The 12,500-nt window shown below is 42.5% G+C and overlaps 2 protein-coding genes across 2 annotated transcripts in view; one reads left to right on the top strand and one right to left on the bottom strand.

Annotated features, from left to right (window-relative positions):
- Positions 1–2,555, bottom strand: part of LOC123509914 — a 12,575-nt gene extending 10,020 nt beyond the window's left edge. The window contains exon 1 of the mRNA XM_045264536.1: positions 2,475–2,555. Coding sequence (XP_045120471.1) covers positions 2,475–2,555 — 81 coding nt within the window. The remainder of the gene's footprint in view (positions 1–2,474) is intronic.
- The window catches only part of LOC123509823 (3-hydroxy-3-methylglutaryl-coenzyme A reductase-like), a 217,752-nt gene continuing 207,741 nt past the window's right edge, over positions 2,490–12,500 (top strand). The window contains exon 1 of the mRNA XM_045264392.1: positions 2,490–2,951. Within this exon, the coding sequence (XP_045120327.1) occupies positions 2,945–2,951 (7 nt within the window). The 5' untranslated portion in view covers positions 2,490–2,944. The remainder of the gene's footprint in view (positions 2,952–12,500) is intronic.

Below are 12,500 nucleotides of genomic sequence, written 5' to 3'. Positions count from 1 at the left end.
CAACTTTAATTTAAAACTATGCACACTCCTTGCTGACACCACCTCCTCACTCAAACCATTCCACACCTCCACACATCTTTGTGGGAAACTATATTTTTTCACTTCCTTCAAGCATATTCCCTTGGCTATCTTTTTACTATGCGATCTTGTAGTTCTACTTAAGTTTTCCTCTGTCAACATCATTTGCTCATTATCCACTTCATCCAGTCCATTCAACAGTTTATAAACCTGTATTAAATCTCCTCTTTCTCTTCTTTGTTCCAAGGTAGGCAAATTCATTTCTTTTAATCTCTCCTCATAGGTCATTTCTGCCAATTCCGGAACCATTTTTGTTGCCATTCTCTGCAATCTCTCCAACTTCCTTATATGCTTCTTTTTATAAGGGGACCAAACCACTCCAGCATATTCCAATCTTGGTCTAATTACCATACTAATTAATTTCTTCATCATATCTTTATCCATATAATGGAAGGCTAATCCAATATTTTTATCAAATTATACGTTTCTCCAAACATCTTATCAATATGAGCCTCAAACTGCCCATGGTCTTGTATTATCACTCCCAAATCCTTTTCCTTTTCCACCTTTTTCAACACTACTTCTTCACCCATCTTATATGACCCTCTTGGCCGTCTTCCACTCTTCCCATCTCCATCACATGACTTTTGCTCAGATTAAATTCCATTTGCCACCTCTTGCTCCACTCCCAAATCTTATCCAGGTCTGCCTGTAAAATTTCACAATCTTCTTCACTCTTCACACACCTACACAACTTCGCATCATCCGCAAACAAATTAATATAACTGTTTACTCCCTCTGGCATGTCATTATATATACCAGGAAAAGTATTGGTGCCAGCACTGAGCCTTGTGGGACTCCACTCTCCACCACCAACCAGTCCGACTTTGCATCCCTTATTACCGTTCTCATCTCCTCCATCTCAAGTAGTTTTCCATCCACTTTAACACTTTTCCTTTCAGTCCTCCATAAATCTCTACTTTCCATAACAGTCTCATGTGAGGTACCTTGTCAAAAGCTTTCTTTAAATCCAAATATACACAGTCCATCCATCCCTCTCTCTCTTGTATTTTGTCAACCACTCTTGAATAAAAGCTCAGTAGATTTGTTACACATGACCTCCCTTTCCTGAAGCCAAATTGATGATCCGATAATAACTTATGATCCTCCAGGAACCGTATCCAATATTTCTTTATCACCCTCTCACAAATCTTACCGACCACACTTGTTAGAGACACAGGTCTATAGTTAAGAGGCTCTTCCTTACTGCCTCCCTTATAAATGGGCACCACTTCAGCTCTCTTCCACTCTACTGGTACTTCCCTGTTTCTAATGAGCACCTTATAATATCATATAATGGATCAATCAATTCTTCTCTACACTCCTTCAATAATTTTCCTGAAACTTCATCTGGTCCCATCGCTTTATCATCTTTAAGTTCCTCCAACATTTTATATAACTCCTTTTAGGTATCTTAATGTCATCCATGTGCACATTTCCTTGTACATTCTGTGGATTTACAAACATTGTTTCTTTAGTAAATACTTGCTGAAACCTATTATTTAGCAATTCCGCTATATTCTTAGGGTCATCTACTATCCCTTGCTCTCCTTTTAATCTTTCAATGGACTCTCTCTTTTTAAGTTTACCATTTATGAACCTGTAAAACAATTTTGGATGTTCCTTACTCTTGTCTACGATATCTTTTTCAAATTTTCTTTCTTCCTCTCTCCTTACCCTCACATACTCATTTCTTGCCACTCTATAATTCTCCTTATTTAGTATATTCCTGCTCTTTTTCCATCTTTTCCAAGCCACATCTCTCTTTTCCTTAGCCTTTCTTCCTTCCTCTCTTGGTTTATACTTTGGTGCAAATTTCATAACTCCTTCTTTATAATATTTCATAAAAATCTCATATTTCTTTTGCACTTCTCTGATTTGTAACATCTCCTCTCAATCTAATTTTCTGAAATAATTTTTCAAACTTTGTGTCCATCTTTCTATAATTCAATCTACCACTCCTGTATGTCTCGTCCTTCCTTCGCTGTGTTGTTGCTATCTGCATTTCCATAACCACATGATCACTCTTTCCCAAAGGACACTTGTATTGTATATCTCCACATAGGTACACTTCTCTTGTTAACACCAAATCCAGTCTAGCCGGTTCATCATCTCCTCTATATCTAGTATTTTCCTTCACCCTCTGTTCCATCATATTTTCCATCATTAGATGTGTGTGTGTGTGTGCGATAGAGAGAGAGAGAGAGAGAGAGAGAGAGAGAGAGAGAGAGAGAGAGAGAGAGAGAGAGAGAGAGATTATCACCGCAGGCAATGAGTGCGTTGCATGAATCTCTGATAAACCTCCATATATTATGGTGCGTGGATCAAAATAACGCCCCGCCCCACACTACCTTATTCACCACCTCCATCATCAGTGGGATTCACTTACGTCACACTGCCGCCGCGGGCAGACGATCGGACTCAGTCCGACTCAGTTCGTCTGGAGACGCGTAGTGGTGTAGAGGTGTGCCGCTCATCGCTCCCGCCGCGATAACAGGACTCGGTAGAGAGTATCAGAGCTTTGCTGCTGGAGGTATTTTGGAAACGTGTGTTTAGAGCATGGAGGCTGAAACTAATGTGCTGTGAAGAGGCCAGTTAAGTGCAGGAAAGTGTTTTGTCGACAATAATTACTAGAATACTTGGGTTTATCTGGAAAGAGAGTTTCTCCCCAAGTATCGACACAGGTGAACGGAAGGCAAGACAGACGGAGAGAGGGAAGGAAGAAGGACTTTCTCTCCCGCCCTCAAATAGCAGATCGCCTGTGGAGTGCATCGCCTTCTCTCTTCTTCTCTCCCTCTTTGGTGTCAGTAGCGGGCCGTTGTCTTCTGTTCGGCTAGCCCACACGTTTATCCCCTCGCGTGCCACCATGGAAGGTATGTGTGTGTGTGTGTGTGTGTGTGTGTGTGTGTGTGTGTGTGTGTGTGTGTGTGTGTGTGTGTGTGTGTGTGTGTGTGTGTGTGTGTGTGTGTGTGTACCGTTATTACCTTCCACCACAATCACTACTGCCACTGCCACTACCACTATTTCTGATAATATCACTACCATTACTTTTACTATTGTACGAGACATTCAGAAACCTTTGTTTCCTTACCATGACAATATTAAAAGCCACAGAGATGATTAGCTGAGCTTTCAAGTGTTTTCCTACTTATTATATATAGTCTAGTTAATTTATCACCATAACCGTTAAACCCTTGAAAAAAAATTGTGTAACTTTAAGTAGAGCCTCTTAATGTAGTGGAGGTGCGGTACAGAAGTATTGCAGGTACATTAATGTCCAATATGTTCCTAGTCTCAGTACCAGTGTAGTTCATCCTGGTAAGTAGGTTAGGGTTATTTTCACAAAACCGTATAGTGACTTTACTGTTTTGTTGAAAGTAATGAGAAAAATGTTTGTTGGACATGTTTACTAATATCAATCACTTGGACAGTGACATGCTCGTGTGTGTTTTTTCAAATGTGCTGTCTTGCCTTTACTTTGTCTACTACTGTACAGGTGCGTATGAATATGTATCAAATACTAGGATTGCCGGCCGTGGGAGAAGAAAACATGTACTCAACATCTGAAAGTGGAAGTAGTTGGGTTTGTTATAGTGACACGAGTATCTTGGACAGAGGTTGAAGGAGTGATTGGACAGCAACGGAGATGTAGTTAACTTTATGTACTGAGGAGTCATGGGAAACAATTTGTGAATAAAAGTGAGGGAGAAGGAGTAAAACATTCCAGTAAGTTAGCTTTAATTAGTGAATGATCCGAGTTGACGCTTGTTGAGAGCCACTGCTGTTATCTTGAAGACGCTCAGTAGACAATCACATTGTCGCCATGCTCCAGACAGGCCAGCATTTCCTGTGGTGTCTTCACCTTGGAGGGCAACCGTTGCGTATGCTGCTTTCTCTTGGCGAATGCCCTTGCCGCGGGCTTGTCTGGCGGAGCATCATCCTTATTTCATCCAAGTACTGACCTCGCTTTCAAGCTACAGCCCACTCCTGTCATGCGCCTTGTCAGTCACATGCTCCAGTGACATGGACGGTTTCTATGTGGTCATCGTCAGTAGTGAGTGGCCTCGTCCACGACACATCCTCTTGCTGGTTTTGTGTTATTGCTGTGTTACTAACAGAGATACAAAGTAGTCCCACTGATTACTCTAGCATCTTTACTCGCTTAGTATTGTAATAGTTCAATTTACAGCATTCAGAATTTTATTATATCGTGTTTTGTTGTAGAGAAAGAAAAGAATGCTTGAGAGAAAAAAGTGAGCAATTTCTGGAAGTGTGAAATGAAAGGAGGAATATATATATATATATATATATATATATATATATATATATATATATATATATATATATATATATACAGAGAGAGAGAGAGAGCAAGAGCGAGAGCGAGAGCAAGATAATATCTCCGGAAAAGAAGGGACTGTGAAGGTACGGCCAGGCAGGGAAGGGTGAGATGTTGGGTGAGGTGAGAGTTTTAATTGAAGTTAAAAGGATTTTTTTTTTTTTTTTTTTTTACTGTTCTAGTAAAAGATAAGATATTAACAAAATTTCTACATTTCAGTGTTAACAAGAAACACATTCTTAAGAACCAGACTATGTCAAAATGATAACCGCGACAAGGCGGTCGTCTACTTGAGCGTCTTCAAGAAAACATAGGTGATTCTCAACAAGCGTCAACTCGGACCATTCACTAATTAAAGCTGATTTATTGGAATGTTTTTTTCCTCCCTTATCCTTTCACTCACAGGCCTTGTTTCCCATGACTCCTCAGCACATAGCGTTAACTACATCTTCACTCCTTTAACCTCTACCCTTAAGACACACAGCTGCTCTCGTCTCATTATAACGAATCTAACCACTTCTACTTTCGGATGTTGAGTACATATTTCCTTCTCCCATGACCGGACGATCCTAATATTTAATACACAATTTTGCACCTGTACAATAGTAAAGTAAGTAAGGCAAGACGGCACATTTGCTTACCACACGTGAGCAAGTCATTGTCCAAGTGATTGATAGTACTACGCATTCATTAGCACACACACACACACACACACACACACACACACACACACACACACACACACACACACACACACACACACACACACACACACACACACACACGCTTCATTAATCAGAGTACCATGCTTAGAACCTCGTTGTGGTGGCGTTGGTAACCACGGTGACAAAACTGACGCCCCACGTGCCTATATTACCAAGCGTCAGGCACTCACTGACTCCCCGCTGATCCCCATACCCACCATGAAGTAACGCCACATAACCTAACAGACCTCTTGGCATGATAGATGTGCAGCAACGGGAGAAGAGGTAGGAGGCTGGTAGGGTGTGGAGGTCACCTTGGCAGGGGAGAGGAAAGGCTTAACGCTGGTATTGGGGTTGAATGGTCGCCTTTGCGGGTGGAAGAGAGTGGGGAAGAAATGTAATGCTTTAACACACACACACACACACACACACACACACACACACACACACACACACACACACATTAAGAAAACGCGTTATTTTCAATTGGACCAGAGTCTTTTGAAAGTAGTGGAGGTGCAGAGCAGGTCTTTCGAAGTACAATTCGAACAGGTACAGTTATTGATCCTTAATCGAAAGTACCCACACCTTAAAACACACACACACACACACACACACACACACACACACACACACACACACACACACACACACGCACACACACACGCACACACACACACAAGATCCGTAGGTAGAGGGGGTCAAGTAAAGTGATCGTGTTAAGGTGTGAATATATATTTTTTTTTATTGAAAATCAATTACTGTACTTGATTAACAATTGTACTTCGAAAGACATGTTCTGTACCTCCACTACTTTCAAAAGGCTTTAGTTCAATTAACCTGTTCGCAGCTAGGGTGGCAAATACCTGTCAGCGCTAGAAAGTTTAATTTTTGTGATTTCACTAGGCAAAGGGGTGACCGAGTTAATTTAGAAACCGATGTGCAGAAAAAAACGACATGAATTGTTGCACATGTGTATTTGAAATTAAAAACATAACCTCAATATTCTTATTCTTACTTATTGGTGCATGATTAGGCTTTATTAATTGTATTATAAGGTAAAGCTACAGAAAGGTAATTTTCTTTTTTTTCAGTAAGTACGTGCAGTAAAAATAAAAGAATGTTGATTTCAGTTTATACATTTTATGTGAGTATTAAAAAAATAATGAAACTCACTGGCATGTCCTATATACAAAGGTAATTAGTGAAATAAAAGAATCGGCATCGCTGGCAGACGTATGACGCGCTAAAGCAGGCTGTGTGAGGGACTATAGTAAAACTAAATTGTACTGACCCGTAGGGTGTTGTTTGCCATCATGCCAGATTTCCAATCAAAACATTCACCCTATACTACTCACAGTTCTTTAATCATAGTATTATCAACAAATGACGTTCTAAGAATATTCTGACTATTTAATTAAATAGCAGGTGATACAAATAAGTGTTATATACCAAATGAAATTAATGTACTTCATGGACATGTATGACATGACTATGTAGTATATCAGGACGGGCGACGTACGTTGCCACTCGTCCCGAGGCGGGATTTTCCCTGGGGGGAGTCAGGTCACAATGTAGGTGCAAATCGACTCACTTCTCATTTGGTCGCCACGATGGATGGTTACACTGACACTTCCTCGTCTGTGTGTTGGCCTCGGTTATTTGTCCCAGTGCAAACAAGATATGCACCACAGCACCACAATCTTATCAGCGTTTCTTTTCCCTGCTCATTATTTTCCACTGGGTATCTCAAGAGGACATAATAGTAAATATCTGGTAAATTATCAGCCTCATTTTCACTTTTATAATCAGCACCTTTACTATATTTAATTTATCTATGGCATCTTCATGTCTTGTCCTCCCCCAATTTTTTTTTTTAGCGAAGTCATGCCTTAAAATGAATGAAGAACAGTTATTCCGTTTTCCTTGAAGTCATGAGAGATATGGCACGTTGCACGGATTATAGGCCTAGCCCTACGGGTCAGTACAATTTAGTTTTACTATAGGCCACGAGCCTGTGGGCCAGTGTAGCGAGAAATCGTGTTCTACTGCGAAATCGTGCACCACCGTAATGCGCATGCGCAGAGCAGGTATAGATGCCAGACGTATAGCTCATTCACACCGACTGGTCCGAGTCCGACTCGCAGCCTCGCTCAGTGCTCAGTTTCTCCCTGGATTTCAAGGTGGATGATCACGCTCTTGAGAGATCGTTGTTCTAACCACATATTCAGTCTGTACTGCAGTTTATCTTATGCCAAAAGACATTGAGAGAGAGAGAGAGAGAGAGAGAGAGAGAGAGAGTAGGGGAGGGGGAAGATACTTTTATTTTTTTTTATGAAGAGAGAGAGGGAGGGGGGGGCTTTCATTTTGGTTTCCATTGTAAATAAAGAGAACAGGTGTTACCAAAAAAAAAGTTGTAAACATGAGAGTGACAGACTATCTTTCCATGCAACATATCCAAGTTTTTTTTTTTTATGCAAGAGGGAACGTTGCCAAGAGCAACAAATGCTAAAAAAAAAAAAAAAAAGGTCCACTGGAGGGCCAAATGTCTCGGCACCTCAAAAGAAGTCAAGTCGTAGGAAGATGGAAATACAGAAGCAGGCAGGGAGTTCCAGAGTTTACCAGAGAAAGGTATGAATGATTGAGAGTATTGGTTAACTCATGTATTAGAAGGTTGGACAGAATAGGTCTGTTAGTTTCGTACAATAAACTCTAGATGGTTTTGGCCACCCGTAGATTGTTGTTCTTACTATTTACAACATTTTCAGTAAGTGCACTACCTACTGCAAATGAATAATAACGCTGCAATAGGCCTGGGAATGAGGTGTTCTGCAAGTTTTCTCGTAAGTCCAGCAAGCTGCGGCGAGCCACGGAGCTCCATCACACTCGGAAATGAACAGTACACAGATCAGATCAGGACAGATAGAAAAGTAGGAGGGGGGAAGTGGGGATAGGGAAAGAATAGGTGGGTGATAAGAAGTGAGCTTTAGTAGGAGAGTAAAGTCGCTGGGGCTTAACCCAGGTGCAGGGTGATGTTGAGTGTTGTTGAGCGGCGTCTTTGGGTGGGTGGGCGGGGGCTGGGAGGCAGGGCCCTGTCAAGGAGAGCCACACCGTCGTTGTTGTTGGCGTCAGGAGTGGAGATGTTTTAGTTCTGCTGGTTGTTTTGCTCTCTCAGCAAGGCTTGCCTGTATTTGTTGAATCCATCTATCAAGTCTGAGAGGGATTGCCCTGGTTCTTCGTGTCTGGTGCCCGTGTTCTTGCTTCTTAGCTGGTAGTCGTTGGTGTGTGGTTCCTCGCCGTCCTTGTCTACTGTCTCCTTCTTTGGGCTTGGGCGGGGAGTTGGTTCAGCTTCGGGCGCGGTGGGTTTCTTCTTCCTCTTCTTGTTTTGCGTTATTGTCCAGCCTCCTTCTTCTATTGGAGGGTCCTCGACAACTGGAGGTGGCTCTTCCGTGTCGCTGCCTTCCACATCGACGATCTAATTATAGCTGGGGTTTGTGGGTAACTGCTGAATAAGATTCTTATTGTGTCTATAGTTCGTTTGTCCAATGACGTGCCACCACGTCTTTAACACCACGAGCTGCGCTAATAGGAATTTGCTATATGTATTTGTAGGCGGGGCACAACTGGGCAGACAGGTACACAGAGACATCTGTGTGCGCAGTTCAGCCATGGCCATCATTGACATTAGTTGTAAAGGTTGCGAATTTGATTACTGGAAAATCATCGCTCCGTCTGCCCCCGTGGAGGACAGTGAACTTAACGATAATCGAGAAGAGGATGTCCCACAGCCAGGACCTTCATCCTTTCGTTAAAGTATTGTGAGGAGGGGTTTTACTAGAGATAGGGCATATTGTGTGAAGCTATAGGAGAACCGGTGTGATGGGGGGGGGAAGCAGCCCTGGTAAAAGTAGAGAATAGGACCTCCCTCCCCCTTTTCCTCCATCCCAATCCCCCACCTACTTCAGCAAGCTTGGGGGACTGTGAGGAATCGGGGGTTTTAGGGGATACGTTAGGTTAGGCTTGTGTTAGGGTTAGCTTAGCGTTCTAGGGTGGTGTGCTGGGGGGGCAGACACCCCGGCTAGAAAATTTCGTAAATCTTTAGAATAGGACTTCCTCTCTAATCCGTGCGATAATAACACAAAATGATGAGTAGTTAATGGAGAACACGAACCTTGTGGTCTTGTTTGGGGGTCACACGGTTATGTCACATTGCCTCACTGAAATTAGAGACGTCACTCGGAGTCTAAGTCCAAATAGTAAACATTGCTATTGTCTTTTGTATATATCTGGGGTTTGTGGGTAACAGGAAGTGACTGTCTGTTGTTCACACCCTGGGTTTGTGGGTAACTGGTGAATAGGATTCTTATTGTGTCTATAGTTCTTTTGTCCAATGACGTGCCACCACCTCTTAACACCACAAGCTGCGCCAATGGGAATTTGCTATATGTATTCGTAGGTGGGGCACAGCTGGGCAGACAGGTGCACAGAGATCTGTGTGCGCAGTTGAACCATGGCCACCAGTGACATTAGTTGTATAGGTTGCGAATTTGATTACTGGGATATCATCGCTCCTGCGATGCAAGTTAGTGTACAATCGAGAAGAGTACCAGCCAGGACCTTCATCCTTTCGTTAAGGTATTATGAGGAGGGTATTGGTAGAGGTAGAGCATATTGTGTGAAGCTATAAGAGAACCGGTGTGGGGGGAGGGAAGCTGCCCCAAAGCAAGGATACGGTAGGTTAGGTTTATGTTAGGGTTAGGTTAGTGTTGCAGAGGGGGGTCCGGGGGGGCCAGCCCCCTCTGCTAGGTTAGATTACGTTAGGTTAGGTTTATGTTAGGGTTAGGTTAGTGTTGCAGGGGGTGTCCGGGGGGCGCAGCCCCCGCGGTTAGGATAGGTTACGTTAGGTTAGGTTTATGTTAGGGTTAGGTTAGTGTTGTAGGAGGGGTCCGGTGGGGCACACCCCCCCGGTTAGGTTAGGTTTCGTTAGGTTAGGTTTTTTGTCCTTAGACTTTTTTAGATCGCCATATCTCGCCTCTTTTGGCTCTCCCCCACCAAAACCCCCGATTCTCCACGTGCCCCCAAGCTTGTTGGGGGGAAGGGGGGGTAATAGAGAAGAATATGTAAGGAGTTGCTGTTCTATAGATTTACCGAAAATTTTAGGTTATTTTCATGTTAGGGTTAGGTTAGTGTTTTAGAAAGGGGGCTGCGACGGGGGCACAGCCCCCCACCAAGAATATGCTAGGCTAGGTTTATGTTAGGGTTAGGTTAGTGTCCTAGAGGGGAAAGGTTATGTTATGTAAAACTTCCCTACATTTAGGGATATTTTCCTAAATTTGGAGAAATTTCCCTAGATTTAAGGAAATATTCTTGGATTTAAGGATTTTGTTCAAATGTGTAGGGGAAATTTCCTTAGATTTTTCTAAAGCCATATATCACTCATATATGTCTTCCCCACCCAAACCCTTCCCGTTTCCCTAAAGGCCCCTAAGCTTGTTGGAGGGGTTGGAGGGCGATGGTAGATATAGGGGATGTTGTATTAAACTAAAAATTTACCAGAAAGCCTTGTGCAGTGAGGCCGTAGGAGGAGGGGAAGCATGCAGTTAGCAAGATCAGTAGAGCAGTTAGCATGAAAATAGCAGTAAAAGATAGAAAGAGATGCAACATTTTGGTGGTGAGAAAGAGGCTGAAAACAGTCAGTCAGAGGAGGGGAGTTGATGAGATGAAAAGGTTTTGATTCCACATACACTGCCCTAGCTCGGAAGAGAAGGTCAACCCCCAGGCTGCCATCATATCACTTTTCACACTTTGGGGACTCTTTCCCCCTATACCACTCTAAAATACTTTTCTGTTCCATCTTATTCTTCCATTTACTAAGTCCCATATGCTTCACCATTTTGTCTATCTTGCTCTTGCACTTCCTTACATCCCATTCTTAGATGCTCTCCATTTCTAACAATCATGCTACAGTCACTCTCAACATGCCTTCCTTCAACTTACTCCACATTTCATAATAGGTTTTGGAGCTTTGTTTTTTCTTTATTCTTCTAGTTCTCTTCTTACTATGCTTCTACTTTTATCATCAGTCCTTCTACCACTCTATAGTGCGCACACAGGTTGGTTCCCGAATATATATTTTTATCACATGTGTTTTTGTCTTGTTATTGTAACTATTATTTTTTTCCATGGATTGTGAGCCATTTGGTCTGTTTTACCTTTTTTTTTTTTTATCCTTTTGAAATAAAGTCAGCATAAATCTTTGCTTTTTTTGTATGTGTATTTAGCTTAAAACCTTTTGTAGATCCTGTAGATGCCTTTTATGTTAACCCTTATGTTCCGCTCATTAAACTATTTTCCAGTATCCCTAGACGGGTAAAAATGGTAAACCTAGAAATTGTCAGAAGACTGTTTGAATACTAATAATTATTTTCTCTGTTATTCTGAATACAATGATGTACTTTATAGCTTGATGTGACCTCTGAAAGTTTAGTTATTGCCTTATCAAGGATTCCTCCTCCGCCCGCTGTGTGATCCGTCAAACAGAAACAGCTCGGTGAGCGATGACACAAACACACAAACACACACACACACACACACTCTCTCTCTCTCTCTCTCTCTCTCTCTCTCTCTCTCTCTCTCTCTCTCTCTCATCTTGGAAGAGAAATTGTACACTTCAACAGATGAGAGAGAGAGAGAGAGAGAGAGAGAGAGAGAGAGAGAGAGAGAGAGTATTCTTTCACCCTTTTCATATCAAGTTTCAAGCAAATAACATGTAGGTATCATCTCTCTCTCTCTCTCTCTCTCTCTCTCTCTCTCTCTCTCTCTCTCTCTCTCTCTCTCTCTCTCTCTCTCTCTCTCTCTCTCTCTCTCTCTCTCTCTCTCTCACACACACACACACACACACACACACACACACACACACACACACACACACACACACACACACACCCTTGATCGTCTTCCCAGAACACGAGGCACGCCTGCGTCTCCGTGAGCCACTCTGGGTTCTCAATACGATGTTTGGAGTCTGTTCTCCATCACCACTATCTCTGTCTTTAACTTCTCTCTGTTCTGAGAAAACAGGTGGATCCTCTGAATCATTTTCCGAGTCTTCACTACTGCTGTCTTCGCTTTCTTCAGTTTCTTCCTCATAATCACTCACTGTAGTCAGGCTCAGAAGCACTGCTAAATAAAAATTATCTGTCTTGTTCCATAGTCAGGGTGCTTTCGACACGGCGGGTCGCTGGGGTTGCCAAGTGTCGCCCTCAGAATGGGAGAATAGCTTCGTTACCCCTAAATATACAGAGCTAGTGGCAACACTACGGGTGGAAAAAGAAGCCAGATACTTCCACTCGCCATCTGACTCGAGAAACCGCGCGTGG

Source organism: Portunus trituberculatus, chromosome 27 (assembly GCF_017591435.1).
Source record: "Portunus trituberculatus isolate SZX2019 chromosome 27, ASM1759143v1, whole genome shotgun sequence".
In the NCBI taxonomy this organism is placed as follows: Eukaryota; Metazoa; Arthropoda; class Malacostraca; order Decapoda; family Portunidae; genus Portunus; species Portunus trituberculatus.
The sequence above is the reverse complement of the archived record's forward strand: the minus strand, read 5'-3'. Positions and strand labels throughout refer to the sequence as shown.